The following is a 23,258-nucleotide window of genomic DNA, read 5'->3' on the forward strand; positions in this document are numbered from 1 at the left end:
ATACACATTTTGAAAACTCAATGCGATTATCTGTGTATTGTCAAATATGCTACCTAGATTTAATTTTAGAGGTCCTCCTGGCATAGTTAGTAGTGTGTAGGTTGTTCTAACAAATGTGAAAATAGTTCATCATGTAAGGAATAAAAATGATTAGATTTACCTCAATTGTTTTTTTTTAGCTATTAGAGCACTAGGGTATTGTATTTTCCTAATATGTTAGCCAATGGATTCAGCCCAATTCTGAAAATTGAATAACTATCAATTAGGCTCTCATCCCAATGCTAATAAACTGTACTTTGTTAAAGCTTTCTATTTTGGATCCATTTGTTGCTATCATATTTCTTAGATCCAGTCATTCTTTTGATTATGTCTCAATGTGCTCCAGTATTTAGTAGATGAGTACCTTCCCCAACAGGTTTCATTTATTTATATGTACTTATCTCAGACATTTCTGTTTATTTTTAAAAACTAAAAAAAATCAGGCTTAAAAACTATATAGTCTAAGTTTTCCTTTAAACTGTAGTTTTCCATACTACATCAAGGATAGCTTTCAGACACGAGGGCTAATCAAAAATAGGGGAAACCTCATCTGCCACAAGTGTTAATTTTTAGTAGAGGAATCACAGCTTATCCAGGAGTGAAGTTCTAAGATACCACTTTAGAAAATCCACACATCCATTTATTCAACAAATATTACTAAATGCCCCTGGGAGCCAGGCACTGGTCTATGTACTTAGGATTCATCCTTGAGTAAAAAACAAATATTTCCTCAATAGAAAGTGCATTTTTTTGAAGGTATACTTGCCACAAACAATAAATAGAGTAAGTAAAGTACATAGTATGTTAGAAGGTAGTGAGTCTATAAAATAGACTATTTTGGTCTATAAAATAGACCAATATTACAGGGAAAGGATCATTTTGAATGTAGGGGCAGGATTAAGACTATGACCAGAGATTTTAAACTGTGTGATCTCGGCAGCTCCCAGGGTGAGATGTGAGCTGTAAGCCTTGGAAGAGGTGATACGAAAATCACATTTAGTCAGAAATCCTTTCAGTCAGAAATTCTTTAAAAACCCTCAGCCAGTAAGAACAAATCATTTTATCTTTGATGCAGCCCTAAATAAGATTACTTGACTTTGTTTAAAGGCCATGCAGTATGATTGAAAAAAAAAAAAAAAGGCATTCTGTACTATTAAACTCTACAATCAGGGCCAGTGCCTCAAGAGACTCACACTAAGGGAACATGGGCCACTTGAAGGAAGTCTCAGCCCTCTTGATCATAATCACTTAGCATAAATAACTGAGAAGATAGCTGCGTTGAACCTACACACTATGTAAATTACATTTGCTCTTCTTTTTCTCTTTTTATTTTGTTTATGTGCACTCTCTCCACCCCGTCTCTCTATAGCTCTTATAATTGTAAAAATATTCATTAAAATTAAAGAACACACTCTCTATGTGTGCCAGTTGTCTTCTAGCCCAGGCAGAATTGAATTTATATAGTTTAAATGTATAGACACCATGGTATATCAGCACATCACATTTACCAGAGGTGTGACACTAAAAAAGTTAAAAAAATAATAAAAATTGAAAGCGCTCAATAATTAATTGGTGAGTAAATAAATGAATAGATTAAGACTCTAATGTTATTTTTGTAATCCTAAGAATCAATAACAAATCAGTATGCAGTTTTACTTTATTCACAAAAATACAGAAGTGTGTATTTTTATCCTACATTATTATTCTATATTTCTTTGTTATATCTGGCAAGTGTTTTGAAATGACTACTTTGTGCCTTTTAAAGTGAATTATTAAATGCAAATCAGCATAGGCAACCAGTGATTTTAAAAATAAGTGTAGCATGCAGTGGCCTTTGCAGTATTTCACTGAATGTTTTTTATCTAAAACCCTGAATCTTATCTAGGATCATTCCTGTAATGCTTCCAGATCTTTAATTCAGTTCAAACTATATAGAATAGTACTAGTTAACTGATAATCCTTTTGTTAAAATAATCTGTGGTTGAAATCCTTATGGAGAGAATAACAGGCATAGCTAACTATGAAAGCTCTTGTAATTGTAAAAATATTCATTAAAATTAAAGAATACACACAGATATTGTATATAGCTTAAATTATGTGGGAAAAAAAGTTATAGCTTTTCCTCTGCCCTTCTACGTTCTTGACTGAGACTCCTCCCTCTAAAGTAAGAGCTTAACAGGAGAAAAACAGAAGTTTAGTAATAATGTATACTTCCTGTATACATGAGAAATACCCAAGAAAACTGAATAAACTCCCAAAATGGCCCAGGCTACCACATTAAATATCATCTCCAGCTAAAGACAAAAGAAAGGTATTTGGGGAGACAGGGAGACCAGTTATGGGAGGTAACCAGTAAAAGCACAATAAACAAGTGTATGATTATGCAGATTTAAGTTTGCGCCTTCTCCATTGATAAGGTTTGGTCATCCTCCACTTCCTGGTACAGAAAGGGAGACATCCTTACAAATAGACATTCACTTTATAAACACAAAATTTTCTTACAAAAGGATAACTTTTACTGGTTTTTCCAACCTTCTCCTGTGTCTTTCTTAAAAACAGTAAGTTCAAGATGATCATTATACCATAGAGGCATATTTTGGGGTGGCAAAGTATGCTTCTTTTCTTTCCTACATTTGAAACTTCCCCAAGAAGACTCACAATCTAGAAGCTGAGTTGATAGATTGTTCTGTTATTTCACTGACCAGTATTTTATTCCTAAGACTAGATCAGTTCAGTTAAACAGTTGTGTCAGATATCAGGAGGTGGTCTTGAAGGATTCCTGGTGTTAGCCCTGTACATGGTGCTAGCAATCAGGTATTTAATGAGGAATTTCTGTTATCCAATTAATGGTTAGAACACACTATACCCAGTTTCTGAGTCCAGGGGGGGCAACTAGCCAAGATTTTAGGTGGCAGGCTTGATGACCCTTTTGCAGTTTGAATGTCTCTGATGTCAGCAGGTGTTCAGGTAAACTTTTTGAGTGGCCTTTAAATCAACAAACACAGAAGTTTGCCCATACCTGAGCTGTTATGCTGATATCCTGAAGTTTTTATTACGTTTTTCACATCTAGTTTGTAAAGCATTGAGGAAAGGGCAGTGTATCTTCTCAATCATTCCAAGTTAGAAGGATGGAAGAAAGTTAGAAATTATTTTGAATAATTGTAGCAAGATATTTGAGGAAACTGAAATAATTCAGAATCTAGTTCAGTGAAAAGGTAGAAAACAAAACCTCTAAGACAACAAAGAGGATGAATAATATCCACAAAGCTGTGTGACTGAAACATAATTTCTCTCTGTGATCACCCTTAGTTTACAAAATATAATTACAGTAAAACTAAACTGTTGGCAGAATAAATTCATTAAAACTTGTCCTGATTATTTACCTAACTGCAGCCAAGAATAGTGATTGACCATTTAGGTTCTTTTTAAGTCTGCTTTGCTGGAAGGTTCATAAGGACCCTCAGATTTATCTTTTAAAAGCCCTGATGCTAGGAAGCCAAGCCATGGGAAAGTCACTATCAGACTTTGCCTTCAAAACCTATACACATGGGTTAATTATTTTCTTTCTTGAGGTCCCAAAAATATCCTGAGGTTCTTGAACCTGCTAGAAAGTGACTTTCCTTTCTCACCTAGTTAGGCTGCCAGGACTCCTGTGAGCAGTTACCAGGCTGTTTGCCAAGGGACTTTATTGGCTCCATAAAGCCAACCTTAATTCCTTAAAAGTATCTGGTCATATCTGATTCTATGCACATCTTCAAATATGAAAGTCACAGTCAAAGCCTTGTAATATAACCAATGTTTCTAGTTGTATCCTATTACAAGGAGAACAGATTCATACTGAGCTTATGCAGATAAGTTTATTGCCATGAAAATAAGAATTCTCACTAAGAGTTTCTGAATTTTGGAGGGATCAGATAGGGATAAAAACTAACTGTTTCATTTTTGTTTACAAAGGCATACTTTATCAAATTACTGTAATTTATACTTGGCTTAAGAAAAAAGAAAAGCATTTCCTAAGTCTAGAAAAAACATTAAACAACCAGTAATGTTGCTGTAACTCCAGAAGAAAATTGTGGGGCAAAATATCTTTGAAACTGAAATCAGTCAAAGGGAGAAATAAAGTGGGAGAAACCCGTTTATTGCTTACAAGCAGTCATCTACTTATACTGTCCCGCGTGTCTGTCAACCTGACTGCAGAAAACGGGGCTCCACCCAACCTCTCTAGTCCAGAGATGCCCTCTCTCCCCCCATGTAATTACCTATTGATATGGATATGAACTACTTCTCTCCACCCCTTGGAAACACATATTGATAGGGAGATGCACTAAGGCCAGGCGAGAGATTCTGGAAATAATGCAGTTTTACCCACAGTTGAAAACAAGAAGTCATAGGAATTATAATCATCTTCATCAATTCATTCAGTACCATGTTATTCTTATTCTGTTTGAATCCAGTTTATTCCATTAGTTCAGGAAATTCTTACCCATTATTCAGTTCAATTTTATGATCTTAAAAAGTTTTCAGAAACCTGTATTCTAGAGTACTTGTCACAGTCCTTAAGGGTTAAGCACTTTTGCAAAAGCATCAGAATAAAACAATAACTGTCTATAAGGACAGAAACACTTAAAAACAACCATAGTTGAAGATGAGAATTCATTACAATATAAATGATAAGGACACCTGTTTTTTTCCATGATACACATTTTAACATAATAACTAGAAATATAAATGATAACTTTATACCAGGACATACTAGACCTCAGAATTCTATACAATTTCTGGAACTCTAATGTTAATAACATGTATTAGTAATCTAAGAAGGTTTACCATCACTTATTTGACAAGGCTTCCCATTTAATTTAACAGCAAATAAATCTAATTAGATCAATTTCTCTTTTACAAGGATAACAATTCTTTTGTGATGTTTCAGGGTGCTTCGAGAAAATGTTAAAAGTTAGTTCCAAGTCAAAAAGACTTTATTTAGAATTTGATTTTGGAAAGTCTGTCAAAAATATCAAAGTTTGGGCACTTGACTAAATAGGATTGCAGATCATTATGAAACAATAATTAATCTATTTGATCAAGTGACAAAATATTTTTAAAGTCAAATACAGAAGATTACACAGTTGTGAGCAAAGCTTAACTCTTTAATATTGAGGATATTCAGTCTTAAGAAATCAAAGACCTGATAAAGACACATGAAATATAGGGAATTATTTTGATAAAACAAATTGTTTTGCTTTCTAGTCAGATTACTTAAAGGTAAAGAAAAACCTTTCATTTCAGTCTCATCAAGAGCAGGCCTATAGTCTAAGAAAACTGTCCTTTTAGCAGATGAACAAAAATTAACCTTTAGTTTTACATAGACACACTACTGATATTAAAGCCCATTTAAAAAAGAAAAAAAAAAACAAAACTTACAATTCAGATTTACCTAGCTTGATTACACAAGGTAAAATTGTCTCTCTCTCTCATTCTCTGTTCCCAAATTTCCATATTGATTTAGTTTGTCCTTTATTCTCCCCTTTGCTATTGTGAAATAACCAACTTTAAGATAAAATTCTGTTCATTTCTTTTTAAAAAAGTCATCTTCATAACTCATACCTTTACTTAGCAAAAATAAATAAAAATCTTCCTTGTATACCCAGTTGTTTCCCTTACTATATCTAGTAGTTTTAATTATATTAATTAGAATTCTTAAGTCTTACAAAACTTGCAGTGAAAACTAAGAATGAATTAATTGTGAACTGTATGTTATACAAGCTTTCTTTAGATTGGCAAATTTATTAATACATTACGTAATTTCTAGGGGTATGTGCCCTCCTTAATATTTCAGTCTTTCAATGTGGCATGAGATATGTTTACCAACATACCCAAATATAAGTAGTTCCTCTGTTAAGAAGGCAATAGTAGATAAATGTACATTCAGTAATTAATATTTACTGTTTCATTTGGAAATGACCTATGTATTCAATCAATTTCCATCATTTAAATCAACTCATCAAAATGCTAAGGGTGTAAGATACCAAAAAGGTTTGGGAAATATTTAAATAGCCATATCATAACACACAATTATTGCTAAGGTGTTGAATTAACAGCTCTTATCCCACTTATATCTAAATTACTTGCTCCTGACAATTCTGTTTAGATTACCCACAAAAAAATTTTTGAGAGATTGCACAAAATCAGACATCATACTGTTATTTTTCTTTTTCTGTTGACAAAATTTTGTAACACAGATAACATGAACTTTGGTAAATTAAGGTAGAATAAAAATTGTATGTCTGCATTATATTTAATATTGATAATGCTAAAGACATGTCTATTTTAATGAAACCCACCAACTTCAACTAGCTTTTAAAAATTATTAAGATATTATTGATATATACTCTTATGAAGGTTTCACATGGAAAAACAGTGTGGTTACTACATTCACCCATATTATCAAGTTCCCCCCCATACCCCACTGCAGTCACCGTCCATCAGTGTAGTAAGATGCCACGGATTCACCATTTGCCTTCTCTGTGCTACACTGTTTTCCCCGTGATCCCCCACAACATGTATACTAAACATAGTGCCCCTCCATTCCCTTTTCCCTCCCTCTCCACCCACCCTCCCTGACCCCTCTCCTTTGGGAACCTTTGGTTCCTTCTTGGAGTCTGAGTCTGCTGGTACTTTGTTCTTTCAGTTTTGTTTTGTTGTTATACTCCACAAATGAGGGAAATCATTTGGCACTTATCTTTCTCCACCTGGTTTATTTCACTGAGCATAATGTCCTCCAGCTCCATCCATTCTGTTGCAAATGATAGGATTTGTTTTTTTCTTATGGCTGAATAGTATTCCATTGTGTATGTGTACCACATCTTTATCCATTCATCTTCTGATGGACACTTAGGTTGCTTCCATATCTTGGCTATTGTAAATAGTGCTGCAATAAACATAGGGGTGCATATGTCTTTTTGAATCTGAGAACTTGTATTCTGTGGGTAAATTCCAAGGAGTGGAATTCCCAGGTCAAATGGCATTTCTATTTTTAGTTTTTTTGAGGAAACTCCATGCTGCTTTCCAGAATGGTTGAACCAGCTTAGATTCCCACCAGCAGTGTAGGAGGGTTCCCTTTTCTCCTCATCCTCACTAGAATTTGTTGTTCCTAGTCTTTTTGATGTTGGCCATCCTAACTGTTATGAGGTGATATCTCATTGTGGTTTTAATCTGCATTTCCCTAATAATTAGCAATGTGGAGCATCTTTTCATGTGCCTGTTGGCCACCTGAATTTCTTCTTTGGAGAATTGTCTGTTCATATCCTCCGCCCATTTTTTAATTGGGTTATTTGCTTTTTGGGTGTTGAGGTGTGTTAAGTTCTTTATATATTTTGGATGTTAACCCCTTGTCAGACATGTCATTTACAAATATATTCTCCCATACTGTAGGATGCCTTTTTGTTCTGTTGATGGTGTCCTTTGCCATACAGAAGCTTTTTAGTTTGATGTAGTACCATGTGTTCATTTTTGCTTTTATTTCCCTTGCTCGAGGAGATGGGTTCAGGAAGAAGTTGGAGAAGACACTTGAATCTTTTCATTTGCCCAATTTCTAATTAGCTCCATATTGCTCTGATGAGGAACATTTCCCTAAAGTTTGAATTTCAAAGAGGTGTTTTTAGGTCTTAGAGCAGACAGGTTTGAAAATTGCATCTCAAAGGCACAGAAAAATTATCCCAAGTTTTCTCCAAAATGGAATTTTGGGGTATATTCGCCTATTATCACAGGTTGAGTGTAAGTACTATTTAAATTTTCCTTATTATTCTTAAGTGCAGAGCAGTCCCTGCACACATCATTTCCAATATCCTGCTCTTTTGCAAACATTTTGAGATGAATTGGGGGAGAAGAGTTGGGAAGGTTGGTAAAAAGAAGAGATGAACTTTGAATTGCTTCTAGAGCTACACCTCTTCTTTTACAAAGATTTACAAGATGAACACAGTTTCTAACTCTTCAGATAATTGGGTTATAGCCTGAATGATATCAAAGGCCCTACCCATATATCCAACTACATTATTTTCAGTTTGCTTTATATCAGGGAGATTTCCAACTAAGAAGAAAATTTAAATATTTCTGTGTCTGGAGCCTTGGGGCTTAATGCAGTATGCCTTTGTAAAATCTGTATATAGCATTCAACAAAAGGCTTCAGATTCTCTCCTTTTTTTCTGAGCTTGCAATTCTACTTAGACTAATTTACGTTAAGTTGGGAAAGGCCTCTGTTATTGGTTCTATCAACCCCTGAACATCAGCCTCCAGCTGATCCATTTCCTAAAAGGGATCATTTGTAAAAGGGCCTTGGAAAAATTCTGGCTATCTGTTTTTCTTTTCTGTGAGGGGAGTTTTCCCTTGGGGGCTGTCTGGTTTGCCTGATAACTACAGTATAGTCCTGGATGGGAAGAACACCCCTTGGCATCAGTCAAGGGTTATGAATGTCTACTAATCTAAAGGCTCTTTCAATTTGGTATATTCTGAAAGTGGCAGTAAATCGGGCTTTGTAATTTCATCTTGTCAAAGAAGTCTATAACACAAGCCATTATACTGCTTTACATACTCTTTAATTTCTATAGGTACCAACAAAACATTGGTTAGAAAGAGAGCTCTGTAAAAACTTTTTCAAATATAGAAGTATTTCCAAATCAAAGGATCCATCTTCTGGCTATTGTTAAGTAGGATCTTATATTTATATCAAAAGCAACCCCAACCAGTAAGGACTTTTGTGGTTTGACTGTGGTAGTCAGGGGCATTCCAAAAGAGGGTACAAAAGATGTGGTCCTCACAAGATCCAGAAAATTCCCTCCTGAAGTTAGCATTAAAATACAAAGATCTTCATTGCCACAAGTAGTAAAAGTGATGGAGTGAATATTGTGTGTCTGGTTTCCCATGAGAACATGTGACACCTCCATTCACAGATCCACTAACATGTGAAACTGGGCAGGCACTACTGGAAGAAGACTATTCCAGTGCTAATGACACAATGGTGATTGAGACAACACAGGTCCCTAATTGACTGGGATTCCTAATGATAACCCCCTCCCATCCCACTGAGTGCTGGCATGGTCAGACAAATAGAACACTGCTTCCCAGAGCCACCACATTCTGGGCTGTCTGCCAGATTAATATCACTAGATGCATCTTCCAGCTTATGAAGACAAGACAGATATTCTCACTGGTCACAAAACTAAGTTCTTAAAAACACAGATCTCTGTTGATAGGCAAATATGTCCCAAAACTCCATTTTGGAGAAGCCTTGGCATCCTTTCTCTGTGCCTTTGAGATATAAATCTTGTACCCCATCTTCTCTAGGATCTAAGAGCCCCTCTTTGAAATGCAAACTTAGAGAGATGTTCCTCATCAGAAGAAAAAGAAGCTATTTGAAAATCGGACAAAAAAATCTTATCTAGATTAAAGCTCTCTTCCTTATGATAAATGATGCAAAAGGTAGAGACAAAGAAAGCAATGGCTATTTTCGGGAGGAAAGAGGATCAATACAAACCAAAAGTACTTATAATAAAATTATTAACCAATGTTGCTATGCCCAAGGAACTAGTTCACACAAATATTGTCTCCTGCTAATCTTGATTTAGAAAGGAAGGGACTGTACTACAGAGAGCAATCCAGGAGAGATGGCTTTGGTAAGAATTCTTACCCTTTGCCAGTTTCTGCCCATTTCCCAGGATCCCATGTACAGGCTCTACAGCAAGTCTGGCGCTTCAGCAGGTCCCATCATGGGTCACCAAACTGTAGGGGAGTGAAAATAATGTTCCCTTTACCCTTCCAGGTTTTTGCTGAGACCGACCCCCCTACCCCCCATAATAAAAGACAGACTAACAGGATAAAACAAAGAGTTTAGTAAACTTTTACTGGCTTTTCTGAGCTTCTCCTGTTTCAGTAATTTCTAAAAAAAAATAACTATCTCAAGATAATCCTCATGTTAAAGAGGCATATTTATGGATAGCAAATTCCATTTCCCTTCACTAGCTTATATCTTCTGCCAATAAAGAATTGGTAATGATTTTAAGGAGAAAATATACATTAAATTATTAGTTTATGAGTGTTTCAAAGTAATGATATGGAATATTTTTATGACTTATAAACAATTGTTGAGAACTAAAAAAAAAAAGAAAAAGCTCCCTCAATGTTTGGCATCATACCAAACAGGCAAAGGAATAGGATTTTCAGAATATTACAGTACAGAAAGTTTCCTAAAAGACAACCACATGTAACATTAACCTCAGGCTCCATGAAGCATGAATACCAGAAATTATATACTCTATGTGATACCACATTGTTAAGATGATAATTAAAATTTTTAATTTATAAAGCTGAATTACCATAGAGAATATTTATACCAAAAAGAGTATAATTTGCAATTCAGAATACTTAAAAGTCATAATTCTTAACATATCATAATTGCTTCATATTTGTCATTTTATGAGTTTTGTGTTTAAAGTGGATTTATTGATTTGGCCTTAATCTTCCAGTTTGAGGAAAAACTGTTTAAAGTGTAGCCTAATGTAGTTATTTCCAGAAAAAAATATCTAAACAGATTAAGTATTTTCTTGCATTTGGGAAAGTATAACCTGAAAGTTGATGAATTGTTCTTTTTTTCTTAATGAGGTGTCTATCATTGATATACAATCTTATATTGATTTCAAGTATACAACACTGTGATTCAAAAGTTACCCATTTTATTAAATCATCACTACCACTAGTGGGGTTACTATCTGTCAGCATAGGAAGATCTTACAGAATCAGATGAATTGTTCATTTTTAAGCCTAAGAAAAAATTGGAAATACAGCATTTTTTCAAATATTGTCCCAAAAATCCTTAGATTTTTTTTTTGTTTTTTTTTTGTTTTTTTTTAATTCATGGGAAAGTTGCTACAAACCCTGAGTCTGAAAGGTTTAATTTTTCTGAGTGAAAATCAGTAATGACTCACTATTGGGACTTAAGAAATATAAAATGAATAATAATATAAATTGTAAAACACACAAAAATTACTTGGTATAGGAGTGTATGTATTTTCTACTTTTTAAAAAGCTTTTTTCTCCATGTAAATTTTTTTAATATGTAAAAAAAAAATAATCTATATGTTACATATACATAAACATGTACTTATACATATTTTTGGTATTTCAAATATAATGGATACAATTTTACTTGGATGCAAATTTGTCATAATTTGAATGATTATCATTCAATGATGGGAACATTTTAAACGTTTTTTACATTTCTTTCTAAAATTGTGTACAAAACTTTTTATGAAACTGCATTATCATATGGCAGAAGGCCTTACCAAAGAAAATATTAATAAAAAAACTAAGAAAATTGTATATGATTTTTATTTTCCACTCAGGAATGTGTCTCTAGAAATTTACCCTTAACATATATTGTATGCCATATTCATGTATGTCACATAGAAGCCCCATTAGGTTTTCCTTTATGGGCATCATTTGTAATAACTAAAGATCAAAAATAGCACTAATGTCCCACAGTAGGGTGCAGTTTGGGACAGTTTAATAATGGCTCATTAGCAAAATAGAGGGCTATAAAGCCCACCTCCCCCCACAAAAAAAGAGGAAATAGCTATGTTCTGATGTAATCTCTACTCTATATTAAGAGTGAAACAATCGAGGTATGAAGCAGTTAAGTAGTATTGCATTTTTGTGATATTTTTGTATTATATAACAGAACAATGTAGGACATAACAGAAAAAAGAATAATAAAAATATTACCTAAAAGAGGGGGAAGCAAGAGAGAAGTATAGAATAAGGTGGAAGAGATGACAAAGTGAAACTTTCTTGAGTACATATTTTAATTTAGCTTACATTAAAAAAAAAAGAAAACTGAAATATGTTAGAATCTGCTTGACATAAACTGTATATCAAATTGGTATCATAACCATAGAGAAAAATGTTTTTAAATAAAATGATTTGGAACCCATTCTCTGGTTGTACATCCTTAGTTGGCTATAGTCTAAGGACAAAGAGAACTGTGAAAAATCTAAAACTTAAATAAAATTGTATTAGTTTATAATAGCTTAGGAGCTACTTAGTATAGGGTAAGATTCAATTAATTAAATACTACTAGTACCCAATCTATTTTAGGATAAGAAGAAATATACCTATGAAAATGAAAGTTGGAGGGAAAAAAGTCCTATAATGTAATAATCAAAAAACAATTATCAACATGAACTCAGTTTTTTTTTAAATTGAAGTGTCATTGATTTACAATCTGTTAGTTTCCAATATACAGTAATTCCATGTCTAGGAATTTACCCAAAGGACACAAAAATCCATGATTCAAAAGATATATGCACCACTATGTTTATTGCCACATTATTCACAATAGCCAAGATACGGAAGCAATCTAAGTATCCATCAGTAGGTGAATGGATAAAGAAGATATAGTACAGTTATACAATGAAATATTATTCAACATGAACTCACAATTTACCAAAGAATATTTCCTAGCTCTGCCCACTGAAATAGTCTAAAGCAATAATCAGAATAATCTAACCTAAAATAATTTGAGCTTTTAGAACTTTCAGGGAAACATGAGAGATGGATGGATATGTAAAACAAAACAATACCATGAGCCGATTATGAAACAAATTGCAAACGTGCAATATTTCTGAGACAGCAGACTGCTACTCTTAAAAAAGAAAGTGCCATTAAAAATTAGGGGATTATCTTGATTAAAGAGACTAAGAAATATGACAAATGTATATATATATATATATATATATATATATATATATATATATATATATATATATATATATATATATATAATACATGGCAATTCAATTACTGAATTTGGATGATTGCTATGCAGGCATTAATGGTATTAGTTTTTCTACTTTTCTGTAAGCTTAGAAGTTTCCCCAGTAAATAGAAAGGATTTCTAATTTTAAAAAGTTAGAAGTAAGATTTAAATGCCATTACATTCAGACGTGGTGCATGCTCCAGGAAAAAATCTTGGGCAGGAACAGTTCAGTAGCAACAAATATTTGAAGGACATTTAGGAAATTTGAATAAGGATAGCTATTAGATAAGATGAAACATACCTACATGGAAAGTTATAACTTACTACCTGTTAAAAAGAAAGCAAGGACAGTAACTTAAAAAAAAACAAAACAAACAGAATGTAGTGTATGGTCTCATTTTAGTTAAAAAAAAATGTGAAAGTGGACACATGTAAATTGATGTGATCATTTCTGGTTGGCAGGAAAATGGCTTTTCATTTCCATATTTCTAATCTATTTTTCTCATGTTTTGCAATGAACATATGTACCTTTTTAGTAATAAATTTGTAATTTTGTATGAAAATATATTACTTAAAAAAGCGAAGTCTGCAACAGCACTCCAATAAATATGAAATTGTTTGTGCAATGTTCTTAATTTCAAGTACTTCCATACAAAATAAAATGGGATTTTCTTCTAAAAATAGAACTATTAAAAGTAATTATTAAGTATTAGAGGTTTTCTTTTCTAATTTGGCAATATATAGAATGTATTATATTTTAAAGCCCAAGATGATTATTTTGTAACTGATTTTCTTACTTTGCAATATACCTTGAGTAGCTAATCGTAGAAAAATAATCATTTTTCTCAAATTATTATTGTCCCTACAGAGTAGTCATGGGGAACCATTTATTCTCATTAGTTGAGCTTTAATATTTCCTTGCCGTCCTTTTTGTATTTTACTAGCTAAAAATGACAGGGAAGTATTGGGACATTTTGTACCAGAATATTATAAGCTTTTATGGTAAAATAAATGTTAGTAGTATATATTTTAGTGACATTTGTGTCTGTGAACATATTCAACCTATCAAGAAATGATAGAAATAAACAAGAGAACTTCATGCAGTGATAAGAGCCATGATATCAATTAGCAGAAAGGTGAGATTAAGAGATCAGCTGAAGAGAAGGGTTTATGCCTAAAAGAGATTCATCAGGAAAGACCTTTTCGAGGACTGTGCCTTTCAGCTGTAACTTATATGACAGGTTGACTGTTCACAAAACTGGAAAAAGCATCTTGAAGCAGAAATCAGGTTATGAAGAGCAGTCACCTCCCCATGCTGCTTACTGCTCCAGAACCTCCTCGAGTTGGTTTTCGTCTTGTGTTTCTGCTATAGGCTTTACACATTCAAATCTACATAACACTGCAGACAAATCTGATAAGAAATGAACACAGCTTACAATATGTTGTATTTCTACTCTAAGTCAGTTTTTCTCACTAAGACTTAAAGGACAAAATTCACATTTCTCAAACCAGCATCTGTAGCTGCTTAAAAAACAAACTATGCCTTTCCTTATATATGCAGTTTTAGCTCCTGCTATTCCCAAACATAAACCTTTTGTTCCACTTAAACTGCTCCAACACAAATGGTTATTTCTTGTCTCTGTTGTTTAGTGTTTCCATTTGTTCTCTTTGCTTTGTTTTTAACCATTTTATCTGGAATACCCATCACCAATTATCTCTCTCTCTTTTTGGGCTAAAGTCTAATCTCCTGTCCTTGGTTTGAAACTGGGAGTAATCTTTCTTTCCACAGAACTACTTCAGCAGTTACAAATCCTGTATAACCTATTATCTTATAGTTCTGAATACTATACATAGCTTTCATTTCTATATATTCACACTACACACACACACACACACACACATTTTCTGTACATTGATGTATAACCTATCATCTTGTAGTATGGCTCATCTTTTCTACATTCATTTTGATCTCCTCAACTAAATTTCACATCCCTTGGGAGAAGATGCCATATTCTACACCTCTTAGATCCTATGCTTCTTTTTATACATATTATCTACACAATTGAGTTGCTTTCTTTAAAGCTGAAAGATTTTGAAATGTTTTAGTTTCCTATACTTAAAACTGCAATGAAGTTTAGATATTTAAAGATAATTGCTGCATATTAACAAAATTCTGTTGGGGATTTGCATTTAGGACCTTGGCTGGTGACTATGGTTTACAAAAATATCAGAGCCACATGAGACTTACCTATTACCTAATTACTTAATTTGCTTGAAGTTTTTTAGAGGAATTCATAGAGTTAAGTAAAACTTTTTTTTTGACTCTACTTACAAAACCAAGAAAGTAATAAAATTTTGCTGACTGACTGTCCTTTTTCAACTGATGTTTGTTGGTAAAGTGTACATAGTTGGAAGTTGGAAGGCTTTAAACATTACTAATATAAATATTTTAATTAATTTTAGTAGGAACTTTGATTTGGAAACTCACAAATAGAACAAGTTTATGTCAGTCTGTGTGGTTTCATTTTTTAAATGTTTAAACATTTTATGTCTTCATGATAAATTTTCATTTCATCTTATTAATTTAATGTTCATTTATTTATTTTTGTTTTCTTCTTTTCAAGGCCCTGTGGAATCCTACATGCACTGAAGGTTTATTTAAAACAGTACATATTTCAACCTAGGTTGAAGCATTATTTGACCATAAGAAATGTATCACAAATCTGTGATGTGTTAAATATTGAATAAAATCAACTTCATATCATTTCATATGTTAGGTATTAGAATATGTAATATAGAAATGTTTCCTTTCCAAATATTTCACTTTTTACATTTTTACACAATTCATAAATCTTGGTGAAGATTCATCTGACATATTCCTAACTTTTTCTGATTGTATTTTAAAAACGAAAATAGAAGCTATTATTTTTAAAGTATCTCTGTATTCTAAAATGTAATATTCCACTTGGCAGCATGTACTTTTTTGTTCAACTTTCTCATCCATTTCATCTGTCTCTCTGGTTATAGTTTTCATTTCACTACATATTCTGTGCACATTATTTATGTTTGAAAACAATGCTTCTAGTTTGTCCCATCCTAGAGGGACAGTTCCTACTGAAGAACTAAATTATCTATACTTATCTCCTGCATTAAGATCAAAAGATGAAAGCAGTTATGTCTTCAAATGAAGTAATAAAGTCTCATTCCAGCTACAGAAGGTCAAACCTATTTTATCTCTAAATGAGTAAAGAAACTTTATTGGATATTGACCTCATAGTGAGGAAAGTTTCTTGAATGTTTTGTAAACAAAAACCTGTCTTCTGGACTTGGCATTGCTGCCTGATGTCCATGTTTTCCTGTATATTGCCTTTCTGTAGTAGCTCACTTTAATCACCAATGGTGGTGACAGAGCACTCTGGAATGTTGTAGTTGATTGCAGATGTTGTAGTTTATTGTAAGGATAAGTGACAGAGCCCAGAGGGTGGTTCACTGTTGTGGGTAGGGAGCAAGACACAAGAAGAACCATAGAGTTAAGGATAGGGAAGCAGCTTTTACGGAGTTTTCCATATTTAGTAAACAGGCAATTAGATCATCAAGGTTAGTGGTAGTATCAATCAGAAATGTGTGATATTTTTAAAAATCATTTGAGTCATTATATAATATATGAACAAATGTTGGGTTTAAACCTTGGCATTAAAACTATGTTTGTTTATATGAAAACATTGTATATGTCCTGTTGACTTTGCCCCTTAAAGCATCCTTTTATGATCTAAGATACACAAACATTGTTTCTCTAACAGTTTTCCAGTTTATTCTGTTACCCTATTCTTATCTCTTTCTTTTTATTATCTTATTTGTATTTGGAAACTTTAAATGTACATAATATAAGAAGTCCATCCCTTACAATAAAGCATTCCCCTGGTAAAGATTTTTATCAACTTGAATGGTCAATATCATTTTAAAGAAGAAAGAATTCAATTAAAAATATATTGGCTATGTTGCAAAGTAAAAACAACAAAATAAAACTTGTATTAGCAACTAAATTAAGTCAACAAAAGTGCTTTCTTCCTCAAAAGCAATGTAGCAGAACCTGTCAATGTAGACAAAAAACGTGACCTCCCTCAAATGGTACAATTTCGTGGTACAATTTCATGATTGCTCTTTAACACAGGGAAGATATTTCAGCGATGCTTCCTGAGAAGTCTTTTTTTTTAATCCTTCCTTTCTTTTTTTTTTAACTTGGGCTGAATATGAATAAGTAAACTTGTTTATAAATTAATAATTTTACTCAGGGGGGAAATATTCAGACTTTCTTAGTGTTTACAGTGTAATTTGAACATTTAACTATTAATATGTTATATTTGGTTACATTAAAATTGAATTAAAAATACAGATTTATGGGGTTGTTATTGCTTTTAGAAAAATGTGTAAGAACCATTGTAATTAGTGTACAGTATTCCAAGGTGTAACAAAATGAAGGCTGATAATTGTTCCATTAGGGAGAGACAGACAGTATCAGAATATATCTGACAGTTACAAATAGTGCAAAATCAGTGTTTATTGATGAAAGGAAACACTGTGCTTTACTTCTGCACCTACATGTTTGTCTGAAATAATCTGACAGTCACTAACTCAAAAAAAGAGATAGACAAGCCTAATTATATTCATTTTCCTAATAAAGAAAGTGAAATTTGAAGATATTGAGTGACTTTCTCAGGCTCATGTAACTTTCCTAATAAGCATCAAAGTCAGATTATGCTCAGGTGTTCTAAATCAAAAGTCAGTATTTTATTTGCCTCTCTAATTTCAGAATGCTGGTGGATTGCATGATTATACATGGCTTGTATATGCAAATATATATAATTGTGTGTTATATGTGCATTGTATATTATTAAAAATTGAATATCATTAAAATCTGCCTTATAGACTAGGGATAAATGTAATGATAAGATTTACTATGTGAATGCTTGTCTAAGATGTGTAATATATGAGCTAGGGAAATAATTTTTTAATAGAATTATGTATTCAAATATAGAGAAGTACTTGGAAGAAAAATTGTGGATACTTTTGCTAGATATTTTAGCAGTTATTAACACATATTAAATCATTCTGAAAATTTGTCATGCCCTGAAATATATGCATGTTAAATATTCTTATATTTTTAAATACAGGCAATTTATTATTCTTGGTTATATTTATGACATAGTTGTGTTTTAAATTACTCTTTTTAAAGGCTTTAAAATAAATATATATTATTATACATATATGATTTCATGATACACATAAAAACTTTCTTTCAAAATTGTGTCATTTTTTATAATTACCTAAATTTGATAATGCTTTAAATATTTGTTTATTTCAAAAACAAAATGTACTTTTTTCACATTTAACTTGCTGCTAGAGGCAGGAATGTCCAAATTTAACAAAGGTCTGCTTTTCATGATGTATTTTGTGTGTATTTGTCCTTACAGGTATGTCTAACTTTATAGTTTTCTATTTTAATTTTTTTTGTGTAGTATTCTAAAGAATCTGTCTTACCTTTTTTTGGTAATTGTAATCACCGTTATGATATGCTGGCACCTTAAGAAAAAATCTATAATACTTAAAGATTTTCAAATGTATGTCAATTTCACTTGATATGTGCTTGAAACAAGTCCACATGTCAGTGATAGATTGATATATTCTCATTTGAAAAGAACTGTTATTCTTGATATTTGTAAGCATTCAGAACTGTTAGAATATCCTATGCTTTCCAAGTGATGTCTTTTGAATATCTAAAGTTGCATAGTAAGTTTTTACAGCCAACTATGATGGAGAAGAATAGGATAGGCTATAAAATGGGGAAAAGAGACATAGGCATCTCTTTAATTTTTTTATCCCTAACCAAATATTCTGAACATATCTATTGGGTATTCTTTTACCTCTATCTTGTAAAAGCTTTTTTCCACTTTTCTGTTTTCCTCTTTGCTGTATGTTGATGTTAATGCAAGAGATTGATGAACAGGAGGCTCAAATAAAGAAATATTTTCTGAGGACTGTTCCTAATAGCTGAAAGTCATTCACTGTATCCTTAATTTATAAGCATGGTCAGTTTTTAATGTCAAGCTTAGAAGTAAAATAACCAATTATTTTACTAGCAAAATGAGTGTATTTGGGAACAGCAGAGGAATTGCAAACTGGGCCAAACAAACTGGCAAGCACTGGCAAGTCCGAAGAGACAGAGTGAAGCTCAGCTTTTATTGGGTTTTAGGAGGAAGTTGAGGAAGATTGTTTTGAACAAAAGTTCATTGAAGAACAAGAGTTTGCAGTTGTGGAAGATTTGCAGTTGTGGAGGTTTCTCACTGGCTGCCAAGAGTGGCTGGTTAGCATTGCTGTGAAGAGAACTTCCTTCTTGAAAGCAGGAGGTGAAATTCTTCCCTTGTCAAGATAAAAATTTCCTTCCTTCCCCTTCAAGGTTTCCCAACTCCATTTTAAGTGAGATTTCCTTTACTTACTTCACAACACACACACACACACACACACACACATGAAGTGAAGAAACTTTCATTTTAAAGTTATCTTTTAACAAAAGGAACTTGGAGGAGGAGGAAATTTGTAGTCAACATGAGCCTTCCTAGGGAAAGTGTCTTCTAACTCTGGGGAAGAGCAATAACAAATGAGGGCAAGTGGATTCTGATGCAGAGAAACAACTATTGCATCAAAGGTGAGATGATTCTTGCCATACTTCGCTCCAAGATTTATTTTAAGTTTCAAAGTTTTTTCAGTATAAGATTCAAGGGATGAAGGAAGTGTTCCCTTGTGTCTGTAGTAACTTAACTTTGATGAACAATCTGGAAGGCTTCTGCACTAATAAATTTTGAATATAAGGATCAGGGGAAGTGAGTAAGTGTCATGCCTTCCTTCTCAGACTCTTCATAGAAGTTTCTTCTTCATGAAGCTGACAAGATTTCTGACCTGGAAAGAGATTTATGTGTACATCTTTTCAGTATGAATAGCAGAGTGAACTTGAAAGGACAAGTAACTTCATTAGGCAATAAATATGCTACACAGGTTTTAATTTTCTTTACATCATGGTTTGTGTATGTTTTAAGAAATTACTGTGCTATTGTAGATGTAGGGTTTAATTTATATTACTATTGCAGTTTTTATACCACTTTACCCTACGATTTATGTTGTTGGAGACCTCTATCATCTGATTGCTATTTGGTTGTAGTCACATGAATTTGTAGAATAGGATCCTGAAAATTAATGACTAGTCTCTTGAAAATTACCTTATCCATTTCAGCTTTGGAAGTATGAGCCAAAACTTATATATATAAGCATAAACACATATATTATCTTTTCCCTTTGCTTTGTTGTCAGAATGTAAGGCTTAATGCATAAGCTATTAAAGTTTCCATAGATAAGGACCTCCTTCTAACAAATAAATTTTATTTCCCTGGAGATCTAGTTTTCATGTTGACAGGAAGAGTAGATGATGTTGCCTCCCTTCTTTTCCTCCCTTGGAGAAAAGTCAGTTGCTTTAACTCCTCATCCCCACCTGTTACCTTTCCACCATTTACTATAAGATGAAGCTGTATTCGAATGGAATGGTGAACTCAGTGTCCTGGATTTTTCACTTTGCTTCAGTCATAGAGAAAATACTTCACAAGAAAAACTTTATTTGACCAAGATTATACTTATTTTTGTTTCTATTCTATGTTTTGAATGTTTCAAAACATAGTTTGTGGCAAGAGATAGGAGATTGTTTTTTTTAGTTAATCTTTTTGTTTCCTTTATATTTCACTTAAGGCAAGCTTTCAAGAATATATATTTTTTCAGAGAAAACCAGCAACATAAAGAAAGTAGCTTGTTTTATTTTCTATAAAAAGTATTTTTATTGAAAATAATTGACATACAATATTATGTTGGCTTCAGGTGTACAGTGATTTGATATTTATATACATTATGAAATGGTCACCACAGTAAGTCTAGTTAGCATCTGTCACTATACAAAGTTGTACCTTATCACTGACAACATTCTCTAAGTGTACTACATCCCTGTGTCTTATTTATTCTCTAACTGGAAGATTGTACCTCTTAATCCTCTTACCTATTTCATGCATCCACACATCCACCTCCCCTCTGGCAACCATCAGTTCTCTGTGTCTATGTCTATTTTGGTTTTGGTTTTGGTTTTTAGATTCCACATAAAAGTGAAATCATGTGGTAATATGGGATCTGTCTTTTTATCTTATTTCATTTAGCAAAATATCCCCAGGTCCATCCACTTTGTAGTAAATTGCAAGATTTCATCTTTTTATGGCTGAGTAATATTCCAGTGCATGTATGTGTGTGTGTGTGTGTGTGTGTGTGTTTGAGATATCTGTTTCTTGAGAAAGGCCTGTACTGCTATAAACTTCCCTCTTAGAACTGCTCTTTTGGTATTCCAAAGATTTTGAACCATTATGTTTCTGTTTTCATATTTTCCATGTATGAAGTATAAATTTATTTCCTCTTTCAGTTCGTCATTGTCTTATTGGTTGTTTAGTAGCATACTGGTTAGCCTACAGGTGTTTGTGTCTTTTGCAGGTTTTTTTTTTTTCTTTTAATCGATTTCCAGTTTTACACCATTATGGTCAGAAAAGATTCTTGATATGATTTCAGTCTTCTTAAATTTATTGAGACTTGTGGCCTAACATGGGAACTATCCCTGATGTTCTGTGTGCTCTTGAAAAGCACGTGCATTCTGTTGTTTTACATGCATTCAAATCCTCTGATGTTCTTTAATTGGGATGTTATATTGAAACTGAGTTCTGTGAGTTCATTATAGATTTTGAATGTTAACCCCTTTTTGAATATATCATTTCAAATATCTTCTTCCCATTTTGTTTTTTATTGATGGTTTCCTTCTCTGTGTGAAAACTTTATAGCTGGATGTAGTCCCACCTGCTTATTTCTGCTTTTGTTGCCCTTGCCTGAGAAGTAAAGTCCAAAATAGTATCTGTAAGACCAGTGTCAAAGAGCTTATTGCCAATTTTCTTCTAGGATTTTTATGGTATCAGGCTGCTTTAAATTGTCAATCTACTTTGAGTTTATTTTTGTATATAGTGTAATAAAGTGGACCAGTTTCATTCTTTTGCCTGTAGCTGTCCCAACACCATTTTTGAAAGAGACTTATTTTACCCCATGTGTGTTCTTGTGTCCTTTGTTATAGATTAAGTGACCATGTAAGTGTGGGTTTTTCTTTGTTCTTTATTCTGTTCCATTAATCTGTGTGTGTATTTTTGTGCAGTTCCAATACTCTTGATTATTATAGCTCATGGTATAGTTTGAAATCTGGGAGTGTGATACCTCCAGCTTTGTTGTTCTTTCTCAAGATTGCTTTGGTTTGCAGTCTTTCGTACTTTCTACAAATTTGTTACGGTTGTATGAAAAATACCATTGATATTTTGATAGGGATTGTACTGAATCTGTAGATTGCCTTGGGTAGTGTGGACCTTTTAACAATATTAATTCTTCCAATCCATGAGCACAGCATATCTTCCCATTTATTTGTGTCTTCAGTTTCTTTCATTAGTGTCTTATAGTTTTCAGAGTACAAGTCTTTCTTGGTTAAGTTTATTCATAGGAGAGAATGATTCAAGATTGCAGTGTAAGAGGTGAGAGACAGAACTCCTCCCCAAACCACATCTATTATGAAAATATAGTTAATACAACTAATCCTAAAAGAGCAACAGGAAAGAAAGATGAACCAGACTGAATACACCTGGAGAACAGAGCAGACCTCACGAAACAGGGTAATATACCAAAGTGTGATGTGGTGGGACCCAAGCCATTCCCCCACACCAGCTAACTGGCAGGAGGAAGAGAAATGGAGCAGGGAGAGGGTGGAAGCCTAGGACTGCTGAACACCCAGCCCTGGAGATCTGCTATGAGAGCACAAACGTACATTCATGGTGCTCTAGAAATTAGTGGGGTTGGAAAGCTAAGACAGGCAGAATACTTGGGGAGACTGAGATTCCAGCTGTTTGTGGAGGACAGGGATTCACATCCAGCTGCTCTGGGACAAAGGAAAGGTGGGTGGTTAAAAGACTTCCTCACAGCGAGAGGGCTGCTGAAGGGATAGGGTTTGCATGGAGCTTGCTGTGCTGGAGAAGGGATAGGTGGACAAGGTTGTCTGGGCGCACTCTGCCCAGCAGGTTGGGAACTTTCAGGAACTTCAGGCACTCCATCCCCCTGTCTGGCTACTCAGCTCAGAGGCCCCTCACTGTGATATCCAACCTGCTGCGCCTTCCTCCTGGCCTGCCAGGACCATCTCACAAACCAGCACTCCCTGACCTGGAGTGAGGCCAGCCAGAGGGAAGCCCCACTTACGACAGCTACAAATGCAAAGTACAGAGGCTTACACCTGTGTGCCGGCTCACTGCTTCTG

The 23,258-nt window shown here is 33.5% G+C and overlaps 1 protein-coding gene across 5 annotated transcripts in view; it reads left to right on the forward strand.

Moving 5' to 3' along the window:
* The window catches only part of CCSER1 (coiled-coil serine rich protein 1), a 1,396,684-nt gene that overhangs the window by 813,621 nt on the left and 559,805 nt on the right, over positions 1 to 23,258 (forward strand). The window contains exon 10 of one of the 5 annotated variants that reach the window (XM_057502447.1): positions 15,469 to 19,064. The exons of the other annotated variants lie outside the window; for them this stretch is intronic. Within the exon in view, the coding sequence (XP_057358430.1) occupies positions 15,469 to 15,528 (60 nt within the window). The 3' untranslated portion in view covers positions 15,529 to 19,064. Of the gene's footprint in view, positions 1 to 15,468; positions 19,065 to 23,258 lie in introns of those variants that run through there. 5 annotated transcript variants of the gene reach the window in all.

This window comes from Manis pentadactyla, chromosome 5 (genome assembly GCF_030020395.1).
Source record: "Manis pentadactyla isolate mManPen7 chromosome 5, mManPen7.hap1, whole genome shotgun sequence".
Taxonomy (NCBI): Eukaryota; Metazoa; Chordata; class Mammalia; order Pholidota; family Manidae; genus Manis; species Manis pentadactyla.